This window comes from Rhamphochromis longiceps, linkage group LG14, assembly GCF_057381845.1.
Source record: "Rhamphochromis longiceps isolate RC_006_pf linkage group LG14, R_longiceps_female_GT1.1, whole genome shotgun sequence".
NCBI classification, from domain to species: Eukaryota; Metazoa; Chordata; class Actinopteri; order Cichliformes; family Cichlidae; genus Rhamphochromis; species Rhamphochromis longiceps.
Window position 1 is genome coordinate 37,928,205 of NC_140570.1, and position 27,488 is coordinate 37,955,692.

The window sequence follows — 27,488 nt, forward strand, 5'->3', positions numbered from 1 at the left end:
TCTTGTCTGCCTTTCTGCAGGTTTTTCTGGCTCCTCAGTTTCCTGAGGGTTTGTTATATTATTTGTCCTCTCCCAAAACCCGAGTCCAAACCAGCCGGCTTACCACACGAAAAACAAAGCACATCTGCGTGCAGTGTCTTCTTTCTGTTTGGCCTGGATGCTTTGCCAATTTCCAGATAAGGTGGATGGGAAGTGGAGATGAGGCAGATGAGATGGTGTGAGAAGACAATAGCAAATCGGAGGGGAGAAAGAGAACATTTATAAACCCAGACAACAGATGGTGAGTGAAAAAGAAACACTTGGTCCATCATGGGAAGCCCCCAGCAGCCTTGGCCTATTGCAGCATAACTAAGGGAGGATTCAGGGTCACCTGATCCAACCCTATAAGCTTTCAAAGCATAGAAAGTGCAAAGCCTAATCTTAAAAGTACAGTGTGCTTCTGATAAAACACATGAGGAATACACTATGAAATAAGTTGTTACCTTAAGGTTTTTAATTAAATAGGCTACACAGAACAGCTGTTTTTGTGTGAAGGTCCTTCGTTTCATTATTTTGGCTGCTGTAGAGCTGGAATGTACCAGCTTGTGGGATAAAGTGTGTTTTCTCTTCCCCACAGCCTGCGATGTTGCCGCGGCAGCATCAGACAGTTGGAAAGAAACAGACTCCATGTGGACGGAGGGCAGATGTCCTTCTGCCCAGCTAGAGAACACCAGGATGAATTCCTCAGACTCGGTATCTGACCTTGTGCTAGCGTGGCGGGCCCCGAGTTCCTTCTGATGCTGAACAGTGTCCGGCCTTATATGACCACAACGTGTAGGTGACAGACTCCCTCGTGTTCCTCAGATCTGGATCACTGGCATCTTCTTTTTTTTTTTAAGCATATCTTAGTGCTGTTTAAGTTTTGTTCATGCACATTTCAAGGTATTTTACTTACCTCTTGGTATTTTAATGTTATTCTAGGAATACTGCCTCGGTATCTTACTAAATATAATAATGCGACTTTCTTCATAATTGAGCGGTGCCTACTTCAATAAAGTGCGTTGTCAAGAATAGGTTATCTATATAAAAACCAGTGCTACAAATAAGATCTGGGTCTGACTCGCTCCCTGATGGAGACAACTTAGAATTATGTTGCCAAATAAAACTGATTTTGATTGAATATTCTCATTCTTGTTGATTCTGTTGGCTTTTATATGACCTACTTTATCCTGGTTTAACCTTAAAGCTCATCCATTTCTGCAGTACACCGCTCCACTCTGAGCTGCATTAAAAATGAGGGTCACGTTTACACTCAAGACACCGAAGAGTGAACGGTGAAGTCAGAATGATGGAACAATAAAGTTTGAATTCAAGTTTGTTTTTTATTTTGTAAGAACAAAATTCTCTGCGCACCAGACACGAAGACGCAGACCTAAACAGACAAATTAAAATAACAAAAAAAAAAAAAAAAATTTGATAAAAGTTGCAAAAGACAGCTTTTACAAAACCATGTTGTCCACTGCCACTGAACAACCCGAGCTTAGAACAATCTTTTAAATGTTCTATGTCAGGTTCCTGTATGATACAAAAAAGTAAAAAGGACAACTTAATATTGAAGACACACAAAAACTGATACTCTAATGCCAACTTGTTCTCACTCTCAGGGTTACAAATACAGCTGTTATGTCAGAAGATAAGCGTCCAATGACATCTTGAGGCTTCTAACAAAAACGGCAGTAATTGAGGGGCTGGGGTGAAAACATGTTGATGCCACACATCTGGGGGATAAATATCAAAAGTTTAAATGCTTGTTAGCATTAGTTAAGCTTAATATATCAAATACACAGAATCACAACTGCATTGTGAGAGGTTACAATACATGACTGTTGAAAATCTGTTTCTCCCCCGTGGTGTGTCGCAAGCAGTTATGGTCTAAGTACACGTGAACATAGGAATGCAGGACCAATCTTCAGCTTCCTCGATACAAAAGAGCGCTCAGTTGGCGTGCTGAACAGTGGAGAAGCACAGTTTGAGGGTGTACGGGTAGGGACCGGCTACAGAGAGAGGAGAGAGTCAGCGTTAGCTCAACCCAAAGAAACAAAAACAAACCATATACAAAATTCCTGCAATGAGCCTCCCAACTGAACTGAATGTGTGCTTTAACAAGTGTGTAGGTGAAGCACGGTCAGCTCCTTAGAGTTAACTAACTCTTAACCTGACAACTGCTTACTGTGTATAATTTAAAAAAGGATACTTGAGAGCATCATTGAAAACTTACTTGGATTTTTCATTTGGTAGTGGTTTATCATGGCCAGAGCTTCCATAGCATCGTTGATCGACTCCCACTCTAACAGACCTGAAGCACTGCGATCACTGGGAGCTGCTCCGCCTGGTGGGCACAGATGCAGAAATGTGATGAGACGTTAGATTTTATTCAGATTCAGTCATCGTTTTAAATATTTATCGGGTGCATCTGCCAGTCTTCTTAAAGCTCACTGGCATAACTCAAATACACGTCAAGAGGAGGCGGGTGTAAAGCAGCGTACTTTTTCCTGTGAACATTTTGACATTAACAGGAGCCTTGACACCGATCTCGTCACAAATCTGTAAGAAGACAAACATCGTTAGGGTCTGCAGGTGCAACACTTGTGATAGTCACAGTTTGTAGGAGGAACTGTGCACATGCAGCCCAAGGATTCAGACCTGAGAGAAGATCTCCGGCGTGGCTTCTGGCTGAGCGTTGAAGAAGTGCAGCACGTTGCTCGGGTGCTGGATGCGGTTTTTAGCTGCTTGTTCTGGGGAGGTGAACCGGTTGTTCCTGGAGCCATGGAATTCCTTGAAGCTGCTTGTGCCATCTTCCAGCTCGTAGCATTGACCAGGAACGATGGCTTGCTGCTTGGATACGCTGCAGGGAATAGGAGGGGGGAGGGGGATCAGCCTTTTAAAATCATTTATGGCTCTTACTATTTAAGTCTCCAAAACTCAGCAGCTTCAGAAGCTCAGGCATAAACCAGTGGGTGATGTGTCCATGTTTTGTGATGACATTTCCACAGCCTTTACTTTGGACTAAAACAGTGTGTCAGCCTTTGTGTGATTAAAGTCTTTAAAGTGAAACTAACATCAGCCACTCTGCTGCCCGTAGACTTCTTGTTTGTGATTGGTCAGATGTTTTCAACTCCAACTGCTATCCAGATGATCGATTAGAGAATCCGGGGCAAACGGCTATCAGTTAACACTGGGGCGAGTGAAACTGTTGTGCGTGACTAGAAGCTGCTTTGTTCGGGCTCAGATGGTCCTGGAGCGATTTCGTCAGTCTGACACTTGTAGATTAAACTGTTCAAGTTTAACTCACCACACATTCAGTTTCTGTCCAAACAGGAAGTTGTTGTTGAGGTGAGTGATTGCACGGTCCACAGCGTAGCAGTCTCCCATCTCCACCATGGCTGCTCCGGGCTTACTCTTCATGAACTTCACCTGGAAGGGTTCAAAGACAGGATTGACTGGTGCTCTGCTATTTGCCTTTCGCTTTGACCTAAACACAGAATCAATTTGCTCTCTTGACTTGTGTGCGTGCTGATGAACTGGAACACAAGTGTGGCATTGTTGAGGTGGAAAATATTGACTCCGTTTCAGCCATGATAACACTTCCTGCTTACATTCCTTTGTTTCACTCTCAGTGTGAAATTTTGCTTGCTGGTAACTTCATCCTGCTCGCTGAGCTTTTATATCCAAACAGGAGTTAGAAAAACAAATGTGAGACACCTCCTGGGTCATTGTTAAATGTTCATGTCAGTGCATTTACTTCTGAAGGAATATACATTAACTGCATAAAAAGATTGAGACCGTTATGCAAGTTTAAGTAGCAAATCTGGACACAGCACCTGTACCAGTTACCATTTAAAATCATGAGCCTGTGCTGGTCCGACGCAGGATTTACATTTTCCTGTGTTCATTATTTTAAATGTTTGCATTAACTTAATGTTCACCTAAGTAATCTCACTTCAGGTTTTACTGTTCAAAGGTGCCATATTAGGTTTAAGTCATAATATAGAGTTACAGGGTTTTGTAAGTTCATATTAATTACTACAGCACACATGAAGACCCACAGGCACGACATCCCAGGGACTTAGACACGCACCAAAATCATCTTTTATTAGACCTGTGTTCTTTCTAATGGTCAGCAGAGGTCTGACTGCTGAAGACTTCTGGTCCTAAACCATAAGTGTCAAACTCTGGCCCGCGGGCCAAATTTGGCCCGCAGCGTAATTACATTTGGCCTGCGAAGCCATACCAAATTACTATCAGAGCTGGCCTACTGGTATTATACAGCTAATATATATATTGTTTAGTATTAAGCTTTGCTTGTTCCATATTCAGTTTTTCAGCAAAACGTGTTTGAGTCCATAAGAAAAGATTCATTCAATAAATATTAACGTTAGCCCGTGACTTTGTTCCAGTTTTGAAATTTGGCCAACTGTGTATTTGAGTTTGACACCCCTGTCCTAAACAATAAGAAAACATCCATCAGCTCCGAACTCTGACATCATCCACCGATGTCGTTAAAATAAAGACCATAGCCTGATATAAAAGACTGATGTCTTTTATAAAAGACCCACCTTCATCTTAGCTCTTTCAAACCAGGACAGTTCTGACCAACTGTGGGAGCGTGAACATACCCATGATTATCAATACAGTACTTAGAACTCATGATTTAACCCACAGTATAAACAGGAAAGTGTTTACTGAGCTCAAGGGAGATGAAGGATGTTTTCACATACACCAAACACAATCAATGATTGATGATTTACAATGCAGCAGCTCAACCATCAGCTTCGCAGCTAAAAAACAGGCACTGACCCGCTCTACGTTCCCATAGAGACAGAAGATGTTGAAGACGCGGTCGGCATTCATCTTGACAGGGTCCAACCCGTACACCATGACAACCGGCGAATCAGCATGTGCGCCGTACTCGCCAGGAGGAGGGGGAGGAGGTCCGTAGCCTGGACCGTAGCTTCTCCCTCCACGCCCTCTCATTGGTGGACCCATACGACGACCTTCGTAGGGCGGGGATCCGTAGCTTTCATCGTAACCATGGTAACCGCCTCCTGAAGAACGAGGCAGAAATCAGGAAAGTGAGAAAACGTGAAAATAACCCCAGTAATCAAGCAGGGTGAGGTAAATACTGAAATCTGTAGAGCCAATTACATAGGACACAGCACCACCTCACTGCCACTGTGTGGAGGACCCAATTTACACAATCGTCTTAACTTGAACGTACCAAGTTTAAAATGACTGTTGACTCATATTGGATGTAGATAGTTTGGATTATTAAAGTTTAAACCTCAGTTTCCCCAGTTTAGGGCTAATAAACCTAGTCTTAAACTAGATCTCGACTGAATCCTTCTTTCAGTCTGGGACTAGGATTAATCCACATACAGAGGAGATTAGCTCAGCATTTTGCATGTTGTGTTTCAGTGGGTTCTCTTGTTCCCCAGGGGCGTGAGAGCCTTACCGTACTCTGGAGGGTGGTCGCCCAGCAGAGCAGGCTGTCTCTGGCGCTTGTTAGGGTTGGCATTCACATCGTCTATAAGAACAGGAAGACAAAAGGAAAGAAGAAAAGGATAGAGAAAGAAAAAAAAAAAAAAGGTGATAAATATAACAAGAAAAGTCTGGAAACAGAACTGTAATCTCTACATGACAATGGGATGCTTGAGCACAAAATATGTATTATGGTAAACTGACATTTTGATGCCAAAGGTGCATCAGAGTGCACACCAAAGCGTCTAAATAATCTGTCAGAGGAACAATTACAAAAACAAAAAAGAAACTAATCAGAGTACTTAAGAGAAACGCATGCATTTAAAGATTGATGCATCTGGCTCTCACAGGCCAGATGCATCGGGCCTGCGAGAGCCGCTCAGATTACAGATTACACTCCAAACATCTCAACCATCTCAGCAACTGCCCCTTTTGGTCTTGAGTGATTGTAAAGGAATGGTGGGGGAGGGCAAGGACGTGTAATGAATGACAAAGACAGCATTAGGGTCTAAGGAAATAACCCCAAAACCCCTTTAACTCAAAAACATCCACAATGCTAAACCCCTTAGCATGTAAAGTGGAACAGGAGTAAATGGCAAGGGTGAGGTGGATGCTGATGATCTCAAAGGTGAAGAGGGTAAGGGTATCAAACAAAGTCAGTCTGGATAAGTATGACAAATGGCTAAATTAAAAAAAAAAATAAAAAAAAAATTTGTACGCTCACACACACCTGCATTGCTCCCATTGCCATCTGCATCACCATCTGTACAGGTACACAATAATCATACACAATCAGAAGGGAAGCCAGGTTAATCATGGTTACATCTTAACTCAAGTGAAGTTACCCGAGGTAAGTGTGGAGAGTGCATTAAGACCACTCGTAAATGATAAGGCTTTCTGTCCTCAGTGGGGAAGAGTTTTATAAGAAATGCAAGCTTGGTACCTTTGCAGGTGACAAATTTAGACTCTCCTAGCTTTACCAGGTGTGTGCCGCTTTGTAATTAGCAGGGTTGGTCACAGACACAGACTAAATAAAAGAAGGACGTAACCACCATTGGTTTGCGAAGCCTTGTTAGGAAGTTTCAGGATGAGTTCTGAAACCACACGAAACGAGAGAACCCGAAGGGCACCGCTCACTCTTTGGCTAACAACTTGTGACTCACAAGCAAATAGCCAATAGGACACCCTGGAAAACCTTATTGTGTCCATAGTTTATTTGGTAAACTTAATGCGTTACTCGGTGAGAACATAAACCAATCAGGAAAGTGTTAAATGAGGTCACAGAATGGAGCTAAGGACCAGTTTTCCATAGACGTCTACACAGCTGCAAGTCTTTTTGCCCCCTACCGCCCATTTAGAAGAAACTTTTCAGCGTTGGTAGCTACGCCCATCTTTTATGCCATCTGTTGTCAAGCACATCCGACACGAGCCCATTAAGTTCACACCCAAACTCCAGATTAAAACATGATTTATTTCCCAAAGAAACTAGCACAGCTCCAGGGAAGATGGATGAGATTACTGATGGCTGTAAACTGCCAACAGAGGGAGCAACAACACAGCTTACAGACATACAGAGAGCAGGTTTGACATTAGAAAACAGAACCACAGCCTCTTCCAGAAAGAGAGATTAAGCCTGTGTGAGGGGAAGGAAAAAAATAATTTAAAAAGAATGGAGTCATGTCTGTCTTGTGTGGCGATGTTGGTAGCTGGGCTTTGGGGTCATGTGGTGCTGTGCAGTTATGTTCCTTGAGAACAGGTCTCGATTTACTTACTGCAAGTTTACAAACAGTGGGAGGAAGACATTTGCTGCGGCAGTTCCACCACTCTCCACTCAACTCATTTCATCCCAAACTCTTATCCATTTCCTCTTTTTGGGGAGGGGGGGGCAAGTCTCCACCTCAGGATCGATTTCCTGGTTTAGCAAGCTGAAACGCCCACTGGTAGGTGGGGAGCTTGGTTGGCGTTTCCATCCTTTTTGTTGCGTTTTGGAAAGGTAGGACTTGAAGCTGCCATAGAGCACATTTCAGTGGGGGGGAAGCTGGCTCCTCTTAGCCGCAAATTGCCAAACCTGCATCACATGGAAGGTGTTACACAGGTTCTAGAGACTTAAATATATTTAAAGAAAAAAAAGGAGAAAGAAGCTAAACAGGGATGCAAGTAGTAAGAAAATCAGAGGGAGAAAGAGGAGAAAGAGCGAGAGAGAAAAGCTGAACTCCATGTGAGGGAGGGACACAGTGGATGGTCTGACTGGACTCTGAGTGTGCTGATGGTGTTGTCAGCAGTGTCTTGTCTTCATCAGTTGTCTTGTGTTGACTCCAATGTGAGTGGAAATGTCTTGATTCGAGGGTGTGAGGTGGATCAGTCGGTACGGCATCAGTGTGCTGCGTTCGTGTCGCAAAGCGTGACGAGCAGTTTAGCTCGAGGCTTTAAAAAAAATGTGATCTTGACTGATTGTTATCAGTATGCATCGTCTGCTGTGGTGAAAGATGCCTGTCACTAGCTTCTGACTGGGTGGGTGGTGCTGTGTCTTCTCTGGTGTCAGTCTTCGTTTGGTGTAGACAATGGGAGCACTGTAGCTGCTTGTGTCTCAAAGTGACGAAGAAGGGGGAAAACGGAGGGGAGGGACCGAGTGTAGCTCAGTACCAAAACTCCCCACACTCTACAAATGTCTCCATGGATCTTGTGCAAGAATGCAGAGATGACGATTGAGTGGTGTATCAGTCCTACATCGGCGTGTTGGATGGATGGTATCTCAGAGGACATTTGGCCCTCTGTGTGATAGTGGTAGTGTCCTCCCTGAAGAAGTGGATGCTTGAGATGGTGGTCGCTGAGTGTTGATGTCAGCGTGTATCTGCACAAAGCTTCTGTGCATAGTTGGTTTTTTTTGAAAGTCACCCATTACAGAGAGCCAGTCAACTGATGCTGGTCCAACACCTCTGTTCTCAGCCAAAATTAAATGTAATAAAATACAGAAGCAAACTTCAACTGAAGCACATTTGGCTTTTTACACCCGACTACCGACCCCCCCCCCCCCCAAAAAAAACATGTTTTGTCAACCGAAATGTAAATTTTAAGGTGTAATTAAAAACAGTGGGAAAGACCAGCATTAGTCTTGGTGGCAAACACATGTTTTTCAGTTAAGTGACTTTAAAGGTACCTTTTGTAATTGCCCTCTGCAGGCAGGAGGGCAACACTTAAAAACTTCAGATGCTTAACCTTAATTAGAAAAAAAACAAACAAAAAAAACCAAGCTTTTTTTAAAAAGTACAATTGTAAATAACTGTTCGCCTGGTTTAACAATGGTTAGGTTAAGTCACTGTACCTCGGGGTAGAAAGTGGCATTACACAAGAGTACAGCCCAACCATAGACCAACTTCAGTTGTACAAAAAAGTACCTTTAAAGTCAAAGTTTAACCACACTTTGAGAAAAAAAAAAAAAGTAATAGTACTAACAGATATCCAAAAACAATCCTGCAAAAATGTGCCATGAGAAGGGCAGGAACAGCAAATGCCAGCAGAAAGAAAATGTGCACATAGCAGGTTAGCTTCTCTGTGACTGAACTGATTCAAGAGGACATTTAATGAGAAATAATAGAGCAGCCAATGCTCAGTCAGTGTGACCATACAGACATCTGTCTCAAAACTGGGACTGGGAAAAATAAACCTTAATCTTCTCTACTTTAAGTTACATGAAGAATATCAAAATGTCTTATTTAAATTTTAAAAAAATAAATACAAATAACAGTATAAAGGAGTAAATACTGTTGCTTCCAGTCAGTCACACTGCTGTAATGTGAAGAAAAGGCTGTAAGACATTTCGACCTTTTCTGCAGCAGAAAACAAAAACGCACTTTAACTGTCCAAGTTTGATTTAGACTTCTGCGGGAAATAGACGTCCTAACCTGTCACCTCTACCTTCCACGCCATTCAAGTCATTACATTTATCAGGACGCACACATCAGGTTACGAAGTAAGGTTAAAAGGATTTTCCATTTCCTGTTAAGCTTTGAGGCAGATTTGCTGCTGAAGCCTATTTCAGGCATTAGACTGGTCCCTGCAAACCAAGTAATTTTAACATCTTTACACAAGAAGCTAGCATAATCTTTAAGACTGAATACTAGATTTGTTTATATTATTGGTCTGAAACTGCAAAATGATTACCAACTTGAGCTTTAAAAATAATAGTAGTGGAGCAAATATTGCGCATTAGCTCTAATTTAGATTAGATTTAGTTTTAATCAAGCAAGAGAAACGCCTCCACCTCCCTGCTTTTTCCCCAGCCTTGTTTCTGTAATGTTATAGACTTCCTTTAACGTAAAACAGCTACAAGGAAAAGAAAGAAAGAAAAACAATGTTTAACGGTGGGTTCGCTTTGCAGGTGAACTGACTGGTATATATACACCATCACTGGCCTGGCTGTTTTTAACCCTTTATGCATTTTGTTGTTTTGCAGTATTATTTATTATAAGACACCCAACTTTAGAAAAATCAACCCATTTATTTAAATCACTCTTTGTGGAGGAGGACATATTGTTAATGTGCTGTCCCAGCATTAGGCAAACAGTCTCTCTACTGCTTTGGGGAAAAGAAAGCTGCTCTATTCTTGAAACAGTGAAAACTACTTCCTGACAGTAACTTCCGCCCGAGGTGAACTGACTTAATGAGCTGCTGGGAAACACAAACTAGGTTAGACAGGTGCCGAAGCAGGATCTACAGTCACAAGCACCACAATTTACTCATCTTAAGAGTCTGAAGGGAGGGTCACGTAACAAGTAAAGTACACAAGTAAACCAGAACAACAAGATGCCACAGAAAATATTAGCCTCGCTATGTTATCTTTCTCTCTGTCTGTTCCTGCCAGTCTCTCCACTTAGCGATATGCTGGTTTGTAAAAAATAAAAAATTACAAGTTCTGCTTTTTTTTGTTTTTACTTAATGAACCTGAAAACCCAGAGAAATGTAAAGACCCAAAGTAACGCTTCAGTCATAATGCCACATTGGTTTGTTTCAAAATATGCCACATACACTTAAAAAAAAAAAAAAAAAAAAAATGGATCCATGTTGTAGCATTATCAGTGAAGAGTGCTGCCTCCATCTGCCCAGTAGCATGCTTGCTGCAAGTCCCCACAGTGGCAGTAAGGGTGCTGAACAGTATCAGGCTTCTCAGCTACAGAGCATATGTAGCACTAAGCAAAATGTCTGGGGGTGTGTGTCTGCTGCTTGAGGTTTTACCTGGGCCTCCCAGATTGGGGTTTGTGTAGTCCCAAGTGTCCTGGTCATTCTTGAACACATTCAAACGAGTTGGCTGGAATAAAATGAAGAAAAAAAAAATTATATGAATAAACAAATCCGACTTTTAACCTGTCAAATGAAAATAAATTTTAACTGACTGGACCGGGGTTCTAAACCGGTGGCTCTTTCCCTCCAATCTACTGTGGCTTTGGCTAAAAAACTATCTAGAATCAGTTTTACTTATAACTAGCTTTCATTACATGTCATTAACATTCACTTTCTAACAAAGAATTTTATTTGCAGGTGTTACCTTTGCATACTCGATCTTCAGGGTGCAGCAGCCAGAGTAGATATCTGCTCCATTGAGTGACGCCTTGGCCCTCTGGGCACTTTGAACGGAGTCAAACGTGATGGCATGGTTAAGGGCACAAGGTGTGTATTTGGACTTTTTAAATGCCACTAAAGAATGAAAAAGAAGACAGCAGACAAAAAACAAAACAAAAAAACCCCCACATGCTGTTAGGCACTGTGGGTAAATTTTAAGCAACTGTAAAAACTTTTCTGATCTCCACCCTGTTTCTTATATGTTTATAAAGATACCAGCTTTCCTTTGTTTCTCACAGTTAACAAATAAGATAGCAGCCAATGAGGACTTGAAAGGATATTCAACCATTGCCTGGACGCCGTTTTTCCTGAAGATAACGATTCTCTGGACCGGCCCACAGTTGTTGCAGATAGTGTAGAGGACGTCCTGAGAACATGAAACAAAACACGTTTTATGATTAGATTTGTTATTCAAAACAATCTTAATGCAAGTTTTGACCCCCCCTTAAAAGTTTCATACTATTTAGTTTTGTTTTTTTTTTTAAATAATCAGTTTTCTTGAAACTCCCAGATTTCCCCCCAATCTGAGCACCACCTTCTGTACAGTCTGAGAATCTGAGTTACAAAATTCTAACTGTGCAATTACCCAAAGCAGCATTAAAGTGCAACCAGCAGGTGTGAAGTCAATTCCTGAGTGTACTCCCATTCAAAAGGTTTGCAACTGTAATCATAAGCTAGGTGGAGTGCAGCGATTCCCAAATGGTGGCGTTCAGAACTTACTGATGCTGTTGGTGTGTCATTAACTATATAAAAGATCCATGTTAAATTTTAAAAATTGATTAAATATGTCAATCTGAGGATGTGAACTTCTTCAGTAGGGTGCACCATATAAAGTGGATTAACATAACGCTACTCATTGTGTATTAGGGCTGGGGGTTATGGCCTAAAATCCATATCACGGTATAATTTGAAGCATGTGCGGTGACGATATATATATCGCAATATTTTCTTTTCTTCTGTATAACGTATTTTACACACTATAAGGCACACTTAAAATCCTTTAATTTTCTCAAAAATCGAGAGTGTGCCTTATGTATGTATGTATGTATGTATGTATGTATAACATTAGCACAGTGAAGCTGAAGGATGAACGCTAACTTTTTCCACTCGATAAAAGTTAACGTGAGGGTTTCTGGTGGTTGGGGACAAATGCAATTGCATGGCAGGATGCTATAAATGGACCAAACTTCAGTCAGGAGAACAACTGAGATAATCCATCCACAATACGAGGTTAGTCATTAATATACTGCAACTACATGGGAATAGAGCAGCTGTGAGAGAATTTGGCATTAAAGAATCAAAGGTAGGGAAGTGGAGGAAGCGCAGTTTTTGGCTTTCCTCATATTCCAAAAGTGCTTCGTCTCTTTGCTATTACTGTCGCCCGGCATAATTTCCAGAGGTTGTTTGCAGCCGCTGCAATGCTTTCGACCAAAACGGGCGCAGCTTCATGTCACCATCAACATGCGCTATCACGGTAGAGTGGTATAGTCAAAATCTCTGGCCAAATTTATATGGTTTCTACCGTATACCGTTTATACCGCCCACCCCTATTGTGTATGTGTATACACTTTCACTGACAGGACGTCTACAGGCTGGTACAAGCCTGGGGCTGTATGGTGTCCATGAATGATCTAAGCAGGGATGTCTTTCTACCGTTACATCGCCAGTACCGCCACTCAATTTTCAGAGAAAAGCAGCACATTCCAACAAATGGCAAAGACACTCTGTATTTGTATGGGTTGTAGCATTTGTGGTCTCTGCTTCCCTTTTATTTCAGCCACCGACACATAACTGACATTGTTCCAAACTACCAGAGCGGCAGCCAACTTTAAAACTTTTCCTGCAGTGCATAACTACTAACAACCGTTTGTGGTAAAACAACAGCACTGACATTTAAGGACACCCGTCAGCTGGTACACAAAACAGTCCCAGGCAAAGTAATGACACAAATCGTTGCACTCACCGTTGTAATAGGGTAGATGGGGTTCATGATAGTGAACAGAAGAACATTGTTAACGGTTCTCGAGTCATCAGAGTCTCCGGGCCTGGATATCTTCTGGCTGGTGGAGTAGTTGATGAACGCTGGGTGGCCGGCGATGTATACCTGGTTGTCTGCAGCATAAGTCACAGCTGTGGATGATCCGTTCATGTCCTCGTACTCTACCAGCGCCTGACGCTTATTGGGCATCACCACCACATAGCTAAGACAAACAGAACACATTAGCTGGGAGTTGATAACTTTATTTATATCGCACCTTAAAAAAAAAAAATCTTCAAAGCATGCCAAACTAAGACAATACACAAACTAAAAGCTGATAAATGAATGACATGTAAAAACCATCCTGTTGGATCTGACGAAGTAATCTGAAGGAAGTCATGAAGCGTCGAGCCTTGGTGAGGTTGTTCCAAAGTCTTCAGATATAAGCACTGACTTAAGGACCCTACCTGAGGGTCTAAAGGGATCAGCATTTCTCTATGTAGTTGAAGGCCAGAGTTGGGTTTGGTTTATAAGCAATCATTAAAAGTCACTCAGCTGCTGCTTGCGGAAAACTTTATTCCAAGTTTTTACCTGATTGCTCCAAATTCTTGCAAGGCTTCCACGAGGTCAGCTTCTGTAACACCATCCACCAGCCCCCGGACATGGACCACCACGGATGGAAGGGTCTTGTGCGGATCTTCGTATCCCTATTAAAAACACAATTTAAAAATCAAAACAAAAAAACAACTAACTGTAGACTTTTTCTTTATGAAGGTTTTTTTCCTGGCTCATAACGAGCATCCGTACAGTGAGAGACTTTGTAATTATGCAACTGTATAAGGACCACAAAACAATCGAGATGCGATTCTATTCAGACTTTTAGCTTTAATTCAGGATTTCAAGAAATTGAACTATATTTATACAGCGCCAAATCACAACAGCAGTTACCTTGAAGAAGAAAGACAAGAAATTAACTGGATTATTCTGCATTTAAAAAAAAATGAAATACAATACTTGGAATTTTCCTTTTATTGGGCACCAAAATATTTGACAATCAATGAAGGAAAGTCGAAACATGTCCAGTTACTTGTGCAACCTGCGGACATCGGGTCATCTATTTAAGGATTCTGACACGCTTAACGAATTTATCCTGCAGAAATAATTGCGAGTGGAAGGTAAATTCCCATATGTGCATTTTTGCGGGGGTTTTTTTTGTGTTAAACCGTCCCACAAAAGATAAAATATATTTTAATACTGTAACACGCTCTCTTCCACATGGTCTAATAAAATTACACCTAGCTACACCAACAAGCTACTCAGTGAGACACTCAGGATTTCCAGTTTGTTGCACTTCTGTGCGTCCTTCTCGGACTGAATACTGGTCACTATCCCGTTTGAGTTTTGAGCAGTTGGGGGGGAAGGGGTGCTAATCAGGCCCACGGTTCTAATAACGTGCTTTCAATTGCATAGTTATACAGTTCTGTATAAACGTAAATAATAATAATAATAATAATTGGCTTGCTCAAAGTATGGACTAATGGTCAATGATCTCTACAATAAAAAGCGGGTTATTTCGTGGGGGACTAATAGCTAGCACGTTGCTAACGTTACCGGCACTAGAACAAAGCCGAGCTACGGCAAGGCCGAGGCGGAGAAACCGCCCTCCGACAGCTCCATTCAGAGGGCAAGGCACGGGCACAATACTATTTACGCCCAGAGACACATCCCGAGCAGCTGCAATCGAAACTACACAGCGTTTAAATGGAAAAACATTGTAAAACGCCCAGTTTTGTTGGACAACTATCTTCCCGGGCATGGATTTAATAACCTGCGGCGCGTCGTGACACATTTTTTCCAGCTCACATCTGAATGAATCAAACTGCACCGAGAAATGAGTTACCGAGCTGCGTATATTCACACTGTACGCTAAATTAATTCCCATTCTTCCTGAGACCAACGTACCGTGGCCATTCCGTCGGTTTTCTGTCTTTTCGTTGCCCTGCCGTCTTCGCTGTAGTAACGGTTAGCTGCAGTAGCCATGTTGTCCCGGTTAAAAAGGATGGTGGTAGTGACGACGAAGTGAAATGGACGGAAAAGTCAAGAAAAACGAGGCTTGCGTATCCACGCCCACTTTCAATACATAACGCGATATGATAGGCCCAGGCAGCTGTCAATCAGCTTGTAACTTGAGTAAGAACCAATCGGAAAAAAGAAGCGTTTAAGTCATTATTTTGAAGTTAAACGCAGCATATACCAATACAAGGCTGGTTATTTTCAAGTGACCTCAGATTATGTACTTTTACCGAACAGGCGCAATATTATTCAGGTTTAGCATTTACAATAAAACCGTATTACTAATGATCAGATCTGATCTGAGGAGCCTCAGGTGCTACCATCTTTATGCGGTCTGAAATCATCGTTGGCTGAGTGTTACTGGTCAAAATAATGACAACTCAAAGTTTCAGAACAGAGCAACATTTTAAAGAAGCCATCCCTGTGAGGTTAGTGTTGCAGGTAATTGGTGCATACCAGGGAGTAGTTTTTTGTAGCCTTTGACCCGGTTCTTGTTTTCATAAACAGGAAACATGTTTATATAACATGTGTCAATACATTTGCACTTTGGGTCTCTGCCGGACAGCCGACAAACAAAACTAGTCTGGTTTTAATATCGTACACATGGAAGGATTACTGAGATAACAGGAGCCAAATACTTAGCATCGACCCATACTAATGCTGGCACAGAGGTGGTGTAAACCTTTGCTGAAACATCTTTACTTTAGACACATTTCACTCTTTATTAGTATTAGTCAAATGTACGAAAATAAACTGGACACTGATGTTTGTCGAAGAGATTTATTGAAAAATAAAACTGCCACTGTCACCATATAAGCCAGGAAGAGCAGAAACTGTTGAAGGAGCCCTGTCAGAAATCCACCTGAACAACTGCATTTGTTTTAAAATCAAGTGATGGGGACAAAGCAGAGGAGGAAACTCCCGCTGCACAGTGATGCTGATCTGATTTTATCACAAAGGATGTGCAACAACAACAAAAAAAAAAAAACAACTAAAAAATAAAAAGCAAAAACAACAGGAATGTTGCATCATATTTAAAGGCATGCAAGCTGGCAATTATCTCCCTCTGCCATCATAATCAGGAACTAAACAGATCAACCCAGGCATCGAACAACAACATTTACAAATTTTCAATGGGGAACCTTTTTTTTTTCCCCTTTCCCAAGAAGAAATGGCTTCTTGGTTCTCAGAAATTCATCCATTTACTCCACGGAGATCCTCAAATTACTGCTAAAAGTAATCTTCAACATTACCTTCTTACAAATCAGTGTTGGGGAAAAAAAGGAAAAGAAATATGGCCTACACAGCAACAGCAACATTTAAAACAATCTGTATCTAGTGGAAAATTTGTTTTTATCTGCTGTACTGATTACATCTCAAACAAGGATGCACATAGACTACAGCCCTGGGGAGAAAAACCGCACGAAACCGGGACAAGACAGACAAATTCAAAAACAACAAGAAAAAAAAGAAGTTGCTGCCAGGGTGTAAAAGCAGAGAGGGTGCAGGGGTTAAGGGTTTGTCTTAGGGACAGTGGTGGAGGGAAAGGGGGGGGGGGGGGGGGGGGGGGGGCGCAAATAGTCGCCTTCGCTCAGTCGTCTGCTGGAGTAGGGCTTCGGTTTGGAGTTGCCGAACGGGAACGACTGAAACAGAAAGGAAGAGGAATTAGCCCGCCGCAGGGGAGGGGTGGAAGAAAGTTCGGACAGGTGTTAACATTCTTAACAACAACCCTTGACCTCTCAGGTACACTTCATGTCATCTGCCTCTAATCTTTTCAGAAATAGCTATCTATGTTCAAAAGCTAAATTCATAATTGAACCCCCAGAGCAAACGCTCATTGAAATAAATGGCAGGTCTTTGATTGACACTGTCTCATGTTTTGCTTCTAGAGCTGCTGGTTAGCAGCATTTGTGCTCTAAGAAATGCAGAACTCAATCCTCCCCTTACCTACAAACACAGACAAGTTGCTTCAAATGGTAAGGATGAGGCAACAAGTGAGACACAGTGAGAAAAACGTATCAGACACATCATCCCACTAATATTCATGGTGCCTGTTTGTCTTTCACTCACTCGCCCAAGCGCTCTCACATGCAGACACACACTTACGTACTATGAGCATGCTTGTTAAAAAGGATCAACTTTAACTTCTACAAAACACCTTTTTTTTTTCAGACTACATCAAGCCTGCAAATGTTTCTTTTCACCATCAACATGAGCTTGTCAGGGGGTTTGATTTTTGGTTACCTTTGGAGACAGTGGCAGAAACAACAAGTACAGAGAAGCGAAGGATGAAAGGACTGAAGGACGGATGACTACAACTTGGAGATACACTGCGCTGGGAGGCTCTTGAAGACTGATCTCTCGTCAGCTCTCTCACTTTCAGAAGCTAAGACAGAGGCGAAGAACTCTGGTAGGTAGGTAGGGGGTCTGGTAGGTAGGTAATGGATTTAAAAATGCCGAACTGTGATCTGTGTGGGTCAGCCCTCTGGTACATCTGAAGGCTGGCTGGCTGGGTGACTCTAGTTGAGCAACTGTATGTGTGCACGGGCTGATCTCGTCTGAGCGTGTGCGTCGGTTGGAACAGACACCCATTCACTGTGGGGAGGGTTCGGTCGGTAGGTCGACCTCTTTCTCGCTGTCTAACACCAGATGCAGGCGAAGGCTGATCTCAGGTCAGCGCTTAGTCAACCTCCCGCAGGACGTACACACCGCCAGCTGGCAGACCCTGGGCCTGGGATCAGCTGCGGTGTCAGTGCAGTGCTCAGCTCCCACCACACGCTTTAAAGAAAATATGAAAAATAAACAAACTGTGCTGCAAAGATGCTTACCGCAAGTCACACCTACGGCGTCGCTTTGTCTGATCTCTGCTAGTAGCTGTTTTTACTTTTTTCCTCTTTTGATAGAGCCAGATTCAGTAAATTTTAAGAAAGAATAAAAACATTAAATTCTTTGTTTAACACTTGTCAATCCAGTAAATTTTTAAAAAGTAATAATTCTGTCAGCTTAAGATAAATTTAGACCAAGGTACATCAGTGAGGAAAATATCAAAGGAAGGCAAGAGCAGAGGTAGTCTTTCATGTGCTTTCTTTTCAGGGTAAAGGCCTGATTAAGAGCCAAGCTGCAAAGCGCTGACAATACAGAGCCATCAAGAGCTGAAAAAGAGAGCACAGGAAAGAGATCCAGTCATTCCTCTAGGTATACCTCCCTAGACCAGACAGAGGGCCGGGATCCCTGTCCTAAACCCCACCCACTCCACTGCTGGCAGCGGAGGCAGAAGATCTCTCTGTGCTGAAGAGGCTGACGGATCTCGGAGGTCGTCCATCTCGTCATCCCGCCATCCCGTGGTGGTCGGCTGACAGCAGCATGCCGCTTCCAGTTGGAAGGAGGGTCTATTTAATTCCCTGCCTTACTCTGGCTAAGGTGGAAAAACTTAACTGACCCTCAGCAGGAACGCAAGATATCTAAAATCTGTTATTCTTGATCTAAAACTTAGATTATGTTTTGGTTTAAAGAAGAAAAAAAAAAGACTAAGCATCAGAAACTCAAACTGTCTACACCCTGTCCAAGTGAGAGAGAACATCTAGACCGAGGGCTTACCTGTTCCTCTTGTGGTTAGCAGACTGAGAACGTGACCGGGATCTGGACACAGAGCGCCCTCTGGGAGCAGAACCGGACCGAGAACGAGACCTGGAACGACTGATTAAAGACAGAAAATATTTTAGACACCTTCAGATGATAAAGACGATCTTATATCTGCAGACACATGTAAATGTGTCTGCAGAGCTGCATTTCCCTGCTCAGCTGAATTCTGTTAAACACTTCAAGAAGTTCAACTCATCTTGCAAGCCTGTTATAATTAAGGATAGGCATCTGTCAAACCAGAACACTATTCGATCCTCACTCTAAACCATTCCTCTAGTCTTTGAAGATCGCTCCCACCTAACGGCCATTAAATTTCTGCCCAGTCGTGGCACACCCGAGACATGCTCCCTTTACCTGGCAGAGTCTTTACTGAACCTCACCTTCGTTTCTCACTCACACACATACCTTTGAAGGTTTTTCCTGCTGCATGCCATTCTTAATTGCTCCTTGGGTCTTTCTTATTCTGATCTAAACTCACCACCTGTTACACACCTGGGCTGCAGTCAATTAGTTCTTAGGAAAGTTGGTAATTGAGAGAAGTGACCCTGAAGTATGTGCAGCCAAAACACCAGAGTGTCAAGTTCTCTAAATACTAAGGAAGGATGGAGGATGCTTGAAGACTTGTCCAATGTCATTTATTTATTTAGATATTACAGCCGCATTACTGCCACCTTTTGGCAGTAGTAGTGTGTTCCACTGTAACAGTAGCCAGTAAGCATCGACCAAGTCAACCATTTTTTAAATAATGTATTACTGAAGTGGCCATCACCATTAATAATGCTTGTTCATCATCACTACACCATCCATACATTAACATGAAAAGCACAGCGAGTCCATGTTACCACTGAAAAAAGTGATTTACAGGGAAGAACCGAGTGATATACAAATGTAATTTCTCATGTAGCAGCGGTCAGAGCACAGCATCAGAGCAACAAACAAATTCACTGCGTCTCTCTAACAGTGAGTTTGGGATAAGAATAGCTGTGGACAACTCACCTTCTGGCTGGAGTCCTGGACTTTGAGCGGGCAGGGGATCCAGACCTGATGTCACAAAACAAAAAGCAGCGATTTCAATAAAACTTTGGAGAACAGCAGGAACACCCAGTAATTACTCTCCAACTTGTTTCTTAAAGAGGTTTCAGTATCACAGACAAATGTCCATATGCTACAATAACCACACTTTGTAACCAGTTTTAACGACACACCCGTCATCAGTGTTTGATGTAAGATGGTCATAAAACTTTGTGTTTAACACTTTTAGAAGTGTTTTTAAACTTCCTCAGGTTTAAAATGTTTGAGAAACAAACAGCCAAAACATAACAGGATGTTAAGCACGATTACAGAAGACGTTTGGCTCAACTCTCTGTGGACTACCTGTGTTTTGTGCATGGTGACCAAGGAAACCCTGTAATGTGATCTGCTTTCAGTGATGCACACCACTCGCCCTACAACTGTGCAGGTCTCCTGAGGCTGCTGCCTGCGGCTCTCCTCACTGCGGCACTTTTTTCCTGCAGCAGAGGCAGACCCAGGCTACTCGGGTCTAACACCTAGTTCATGCTGGCTGCTGCCGTTTTGTCTCTTGCAAAGGGTGTTGTGTTTTGGTGTCGTTTTGCTTGCTTATGCACCTCATGATCTTTGTAACCTGGTGCATGAGGTGTGGCCAGGTTGATGACATGAATGTCACCTCCATTTCAATATCAGTCCAAGGGCTCAGATCAGCAAATTATACAAAGTGTGAGCTGGAAAAGTTGAGACTTTCTAGAGAAAACTGATGCTCAATCAGAGAGTGAAGAAAACTTTGTCATTTCAAATTATTTACTCCTTTACCAGCTCTGATTCTGAGTTGTTTAGGATGTTTTCCTTATTGGAGTACCAACAGCTACAAGAGACCTCAAGTGCCAGTATCTACAGCGACACGGCTACAGTCCTGTTACAGTTGGTGCATGCCCGTAAAACCAGCTTGTCCTGTCTCACACGTCTTTTTAATTGTTTTTATTGAGTCTTTACCTTTACATTTAAAGATTAAGTAAATGCCATGCTAAAAGACTTGTTTAGAAATGTAAGAAATACATGTTTAAGTTTTTTAAGGTAAGTTGGGCTAGAATATTAAGATTTCAATAATGACCAAAAGAGTTTTATTTTAAATAATTGAAGGCTTAACAGTTGACACAACTTTAGTTGCATAGTAGGCATCTGTTGTTATAGACCAACTTTAAGTCAGTTTCAGCCTCTGAGAAACTGAATTAGCAGCAGCTACTCATCTTCACTCATCATAGGAAACTGTATTCTTACCTGCTCCTGCGTCTGGAATAGGATGGCGATCTGCGTCGGCTCCTAAAAAACATAAATAAATAAAAGTTTGCACAACAGAGTTGGCAGAATAAACACCAGAAAAATTACACAGCTTAAGAGATTGCAATAACCACACGCCGACACAGTGATGAGCACATTTAGTCGTTGGCCTTTCCAAATCTACCACAACCAGATTTTCTTGTTGACATATCACAAGGTGTGTCTGTGCGTCAGTGTCGGCATACCTGCTGCGGCTGCGGGAGCGGGAGCGAGAGCGGTAGCGGCGCCCGCGGGACCTTGATCTGGAGCGGGATCGCGATCGAGAGCGAGACCTGCAATGAAAAATAAGAAACGAGTCCATCCGCATTAGTCATCCATAACATGGCACTGGTTTTATAATGGTACAAAATGGCAAACGAGCTACATGAGCCTTCAAATGAAACATGCTTTCACTTCACCTGCTGCGACGGCCTCGCTTGCTAAAGCGGTAGCAGTCATAGGCGTAGTGACCCCTGTCCCCGCACTGGTAACACCGATCGTTGGGGTCGAACTGGCGACGGCTTGGCCGCCCACGGCCCTTTCTGGAGAGGCCTGTTGACATCTCCACACGAACACGGGAACCACAGAGGATCCTGAGCAGAACAATTCAGTTTTTCACTGTTAAGCACAGAATAATTAAAGAAAAAAAAGAAAGAAAAGAAACACCCTGTACGTGAGACACACGAGACCAGTCCAAGGAAAACATTTACTCACTTTCCGTCCATGCCTTTGACAGCATCTTCTGCATCTCTGGGATCCTCAAACTCCACAAAGGCAAACCCAGGAGGGTTCCTGGCCACCCACACACTTCTCAGTGGGCCGTAATAACTGAAGGCTCGCTCCAGCTCCCCCTTTGCAGCGCCATTGCCCAGGTCACCGACGTACACTTTACAGTCAGTGGCCCGAGATGAGCTACGGGAGGATGAGTAGTAGGACATTTTTTCCTCACCTGCAGGGAGATGGTAAATATATTTAAGACGGGGATCATAGTGAGAAGAATACAAAAACGTCCCTCTACATTTGGGAAATAAGATTAAATGGAGTAAACTGTTGTGTCCCATCAAATTTACTCAGATTTAACTTTTTAAAAATTTTATATAGGAAAGGTTGAAATTTCTAGAATATGCTTGTTTTCTGCCAGATGTTACAGTTAGTGCATGACTGCTGCGTGGAAGTGTGTCAGAATCTTTCTTTCTTTTAAACGTCAGGTTACTCAGAGCAGCCGGAGCACAATAGCTCAACTTTTCATTGACAAATTGTATGTAATTTGTATAGTATTTTTTCTCTCTTATTTTCTTTTCTAAATGTACTTGTATATTGTTCACATGTTGAAATAAATTACCAATCAATCAATCGAAGTCAATGAAATTGAAGGACTTAATGGCAGATTTTCAACAACCGTATTCATGTGAGTGACACATGGTGAAATATCCCTTTGTGTTTCATGTGAATGCATCATTAAATCCTCAGGTGTGGTCCTCCTGCCCTTTCCAAAAATTTACACTTAAATCTAAAGGTGAGCTTTTACCACTGGCTTTATAAGTACCTACATGTAGAGATCAGGTTTCCTGAATTAGCGACCGTGTTTTGTGTCTCCTACTATCTGGGTTGTACCTAATGCTTATCTAGTTTGGTTAATATTGCATACATTAAGACAGTTGGAAAAGTGATTATAAACCCATGACCCTTACAGCGAGGGGGACCTGGTAGCTCTGGTATATTTTGCTGGCATGGTTTGGAACTATAGAAAGACTCCCTGCAGATACTTGAATCAACCAGCTGTATATAAACTGGGGGGGGGGGACGACGACGACTATATTGCAGAACACCAAGGCTGTTTGAAGGAACAGTGAGATGTTAAAGTGCCATAATTGATCTGCAATCTTACAGCGTGCCAGAAACATCCTACACCTTTAAACAAAGATCTAGGGCTGTGCGATATGACCAAAATCTCATATCCCGATACAAGACATCTATCGTCCGATAACGATATAATATTAAAAGAAAAAGAAAAAAATTATATATATATATAAATCACAAAAATTTTACATTTTCTGTACATTCTGAGAATCGCGGGCAGCTCGACTTGCGTAAAGTGTTTCCAGCTGGGCGTCGTGCACCTGGAGTCGACCGAAGCATGAAACGACACATTTTTAGACATAAGTTGTAACAGCCGCCGTTTTCTTTGTGAGTATTTATTACACGGCGTGCTGCGGGGCAAGGCCTGTTCTAACGTTTGAGTCTAAGGTCTATTTTTTAGCACCTGGCGGCTCTTTTTTGCTTCTCATTCGTAAACACTCTGCATACTCTTTTATGTGATTAGGTGTATTTTGAAAGGTCTCAACAGGATCTTGAGCTTTATTGTGAAAGGTTTATGTAGAAGATAAACAAGCGGAGGTTTTACCGTTGCTGTTGCTAACGACAACGCATAAAAACAGTCACTTGTCTGTCTGTAGTGTGGTTGTATTAAATATAAGAGAAAGAGAGAACTTTAAGAAATGAATATAGCCACTACAGTGACCATCAAAACCATGAAAAAATATTGCTGTAAACAGTTTATTTTGCGACACCACGAAACAAACGATAGCGTAAAATGAAACAATAGATGTTTTTATATCGTTATCCGATATATATCGTTATATCGAACAGCCCTACAAAGATCAATCACCTCCTTTTAATTTTAAAGTCAAATTCAGCCATTTCTGATTCAAACATATTCCTGGTGTATCCTGTAACCCTGGCAACTGACCACATGTGTGAAATTAAACTTGTCATCAAGCTCTGCAGAAGTACTTCCCACATCACCATTTTTAAAAATGTTTAATGCAGTAGGACCTCATGTGGTTGGCCTGACACTGTTCCACCTATTTTAAACATGCCATTGTTCCACCCTGGCTGAAAACAAATGTAGCCAGGACCAATCTTTACTGCCTTATTTCCCACAGATTTTAGAAAAGGTTAGAGCTGAGCAGGATTTTCCTTTTCTGGAAAGGCAGAAAAAGTCAGTGACACTTTGATGGGCTCAGGAGCAAATTATACAAGTTTTGATACTGTACAAGTAGGTAATATCAAGTGGTCGGTGTGTTCAATTGGTGTCCTGCAGACAGTTATCTTGTCATCATTTCTTGGAGAAAAGGCTGCCTTATCCTGTGGCGATCCAGAAGGATCTACACCTCTTGGACAGATAATTGCTCATTTTAAAAACATTTGCCATCTATATCCAGTGACATGCATCTGTCCTGTTCTTGCTGACCTAAGGAGCTCTCCACACTTGGTTAAACGCCAATTTCCTAAAGTTAAATTCTAACAAAACAGAAACTCTTATCACTGCTCCAGATATTTCCACCCCAAGAATCGTAGCCTTGGTTTCCAGGTGCTTGTGTTCTAATCTACAACTACTACTCGTTAAGATGTGTTATTTTTAAGATGGAAATGATGCAAACTGTTAATGCTTTTACATTTTTTGTAAATTTTAAAGCTTTGAAAAGCAAAGCACCCAGTATATTAATGCCTCTTACTCGTTTAAAAACGCAGAGATAAGAAATTTGGCATACTGGCTACATAAAGGCTTTCTTTTATTGATTCCGAGGTGGGTTAAAAACCGCTTAAAAAAATCCTATTGACACAGCCATTGGGGTGATTGTGTGTCCGACTTGGGTTGATCATGTCCGTTTCATTGTTTCGTTTCGTCTTCTTTTGTATCAGGTACTTAAAAGATAACCTTTATCCATCAATGCTTTTACAAAGGTCATCTTTCACACGCAGGTACGACGCTCGTCATTTATTAACCGGACCAGTAGCTTTTTGAAGTTCACTACATCTATATATCTGATAACGGCCAGGCCCCGAGGCCCTCCGATTTGGTTGGATTAAACTATATTCGCTGATCGATCTGTGTAATTTACCGGCGTCTTATACAATACGATCGTTTGTCTCCCGCGTATTTTTAAGCGAACATCGCTGGGTATCCGTTCAGGAAACCGGCGCTAACCTCCGTGTGCGTCTCACAGACGGAAGGCCACGCCACTTCCAGTTCAACACCACACTTTTAAACACCAACTTTATGCACGCAAATAAGCTAATCGGCTACAAGTAAAACAGAAACAGCAGCTCTTGTTGAGTTTGCTGCATACGCGCGAGCAGTTATTTTCGGAATTACTCGAGGCCTTGGTCCGCGCTTGCCTATAAACAATGGCGGTAGCACGCGTTAGCCCGATCTTACCTTCGTCCGATGATTTCTGATTCCGCTCCTAAGACGAACTTCGGCCGCGTCAAACTGAAGCCAGACGTCGTATCGTCACAGTTCAATTTGATTTCTGCGATTTAAACTGTTTACAAAGCCGAACAGACGATCATCAGGGACGCTTCCACATGGCTCTGCCGCAAGATGAGCGGCTACAAAAGCAAAAGAAACCAACCACCACTGCAAAGCGACTACCGCAGCTGCGCACTGTGACTTCAACAGCGAAGCCGGAAACGTCCGGTGAATATTTTCAAAATAAAACGACCAAAATGAAGAATTACCACAGCAAGAACTTCCCACTTTAAGTCCCAAAGCAGAAAAGCTGATGTGCTTATAACTGCTACATTTCTTAATGACTACAACAATTGGCTCCACATTAGCTAAGCACGTGTATGGTTTCACAAGTAGTCAGTATATCTCTAATATGATCTTGTAGTTTTGCTTGCACTTCCTTGATTTAGTTTAATTTTAACCCTGAATTTTCCAAAAAAGCCCGCTGATGCAAACCTCTGGACTCACAGATCGTTTGTCTACTTTAAACAAACACACAAACAAAAATTTTAAAATGTACTGCTGATATAATATGAGGATATGCCATATCCTTATTTATACCTACTGTCAAATTTTTGGAAACAAATTGTTTTAAAGATTATGAATAATAACATTGACAGTAACTAAATCTCTCCATATTAAATTTAACTCACAGTTAATCTTAATGGTAGAGCACGACACTAAAAACAGTAGGCTCATCAAAAGCATGATAAAGCTTTCTTTTTGAAATTTAAACATAAAACCTCCTGTTGAGACAAACAAAAACAATGTTGTAAATTGATGTTTGTTTTTTAATGTCCCCTTGTGCTGATGTAACAGATCAACCTTAATAGACAAGCTGTGCAGATACTGTCTTTATTGTATCAGTAAATGCATCCCTGATATAAAAGACATGTTCATTTCCTAACCATGTGGTGGAAACTCAAGAGATTTCAAACTTATTTTACATTGTGGGCCATTTACAGCCAATGTTGGTCTTAAGTAAGCTGGACCATTGAAACTAGCCTGTGACTCAGAAGCTTAACTGCACATTCAATCTTCAGGATATCTTCATGTAAGAAAAAAAAAGTGCAATTTCCACACTGTGCTCATTTTTTCTGCATTATGAAGAAATGCTGGTGCAGTTATTGAAAATCATTCAGCAACTCTTTGGTCTTAAATTGTCAGAAATAAATGTATGAATTATATTATTCTGGTAGCTCACTGACCAAACTCACTGAATTAAATTAAGCTCCTAGGACCTGGCATCCACATTTGGGCACATCACATTTTAGGTTGTCTAGACAACAATACAAAATTTTGCTCTTTCAAATGGCTTTCAAATAAGCCATATTGCTCAAAGGGGCACAATTGTTTTTATACTCAGGAAAAAATGTTGCTGTGTTCGAGTTTTGCACATCATTACTCAATTGTGGCTTTATAGGGTTCTATCGAACCCTATAAAGCCAAACAGCAAAGAGAAATTAAAATTGCATGTCATGAAACAGTTTAGGCCATAGGATTTTAAATAAGCGTTACTTTTTCCTACTCCGTTTTTCAACACGTTATTTATTAATAATAATGGATTGCATTTATATAGCGCTTTTTGGGGCCCTCAAAGCACTTTACAATTCCACTATTCATTCACTCTCACACACTGGTGGAGGCAGCTACAGTTGTAGCCACAGCTGCCCTGGGGCAGACTGACAGAAGCAAGGCTGCCATATCGCGCCATCGGCCCCTCTGGCCAACACCAGTAGGCGGCAGGTGAAGTGTCTTGCCCAAGGACACAACGACAGACTGTCTGAGCTGGGGCTCGAACCGGCAACGTTCCGGTTACAAGACGAACTGCCAACTCTTTGAGCCACGATCGCCCCTGTGACTATGATTATGATTATTCTGTTTATAATGTGAGTCATCACAAGAGCCAAGGTGTTAAAGGTGCGAGTCATTTTTAATCCTGGGGTCAACAGGTGAAACACAGCCTCAGATAGCTTCAATAGCTATCTGAGGTAAGGTGTGAATGGGGGTTGAAGTGCCTGGGAAGGATTGAGAGGA

The 27,488-nt window shown here is 41.9% G+C and overlaps 2 protein-coding genes across 5 annotated transcripts; both read right to left on the reverse strand.

Moving 5' to 3' along the window:
- Window positions 1-1,669: 1,669 nt before the first annotated feature.
- LOC146654683 (heterogeneous nuclear ribonucleoprotein L-like) lies at window positions 1,670-15,220 on the reverse strand. Of its 2 annotated transcripts, XM_085380796.1 has the most exons (14): window positions 15,074-15,220; window positions 13,703-13,818; window positions 13,097-13,334; window positions 11,415-11,500; window positions 11,060-11,156; window positions 10,750-10,822; window positions 6,248-6,280; window positions 5,492-5,563; window positions 4,837-5,084; window positions 3,332-3,453; window positions 2,683-2,884; window positions 2,526-2,583; window positions 2,258-2,368; window positions 1,670-2,033 (listed from the first exon to the last, which is right to left on the reverse strand). In XM_085380796.1, the coding sequence occupies exons 1-14, from the start codon at window positions 15,149-15,151 to the stop codon at window positions 1,975-1,977; spliced, it is 1,593 nt and encodes a 530-aa protein (XP_085236922.1). In that variant the 5' UTR covers window positions 15,152-15,220; the 3' UTR covers window positions 1,670-1,974. The 2 variants fall into 2 exon arrangements, with proteins under 2 accessions (XP_085236922.1, XP_085236923.1); XM_085380797.1 differs by lacking the exon at window positions 6,248-6,280.
- Window positions 15,221-15,948: 728 nt separating this feature from the next.
- Window positions 15,949-25,604, reverse strand: srsf7a (serine and arginine rich splicing factor 7a). Of its 3 annotated transcripts, XR_014907305.1 has the most exons (9): window positions 25,380-25,604; window positions 21,872-22,106; window positions 21,577-21,750; window positions 21,364-21,450; window positions 21,119-21,160; window positions 19,823-19,867; window positions 18,782-18,880; window positions 17,429-17,962; window positions 15,949-16,827 (listed from the first exon to the last, which is right to left on the reverse strand). XR_014907305.1 is itself a non-coding variant. In XM_085380798.1 (8 exons), the coding sequence occupies exons 2-8, from the start codon at window positions 22,093-22,095 to the stop codon at window positions 17,869-17,871; spliced, it is 765 nt and encodes a 254-aa protein (XP_085236924.1). In that variant the 5' UTR covers window positions 22,096-22,106; window positions 25,380-25,604; the 3' UTR covers window positions 15,949-17,868. The 3 variants fall into 3 exon arrangements, 2 of the variants coding, with proteins under 2 accessions (XP_085236924.1, XP_085236925.1); XM_085380798.1 differs by having other exon boundaries at window positions 15,949-17,962; XM_085380799.1 differs by lacking the exon at window positions 17,429-17,962 and having other exon boundaries at window positions 25,380-25,603.
- Between the last annotated feature and the right edge of the window lie 1,884 nt (window positions 25,605-27,488).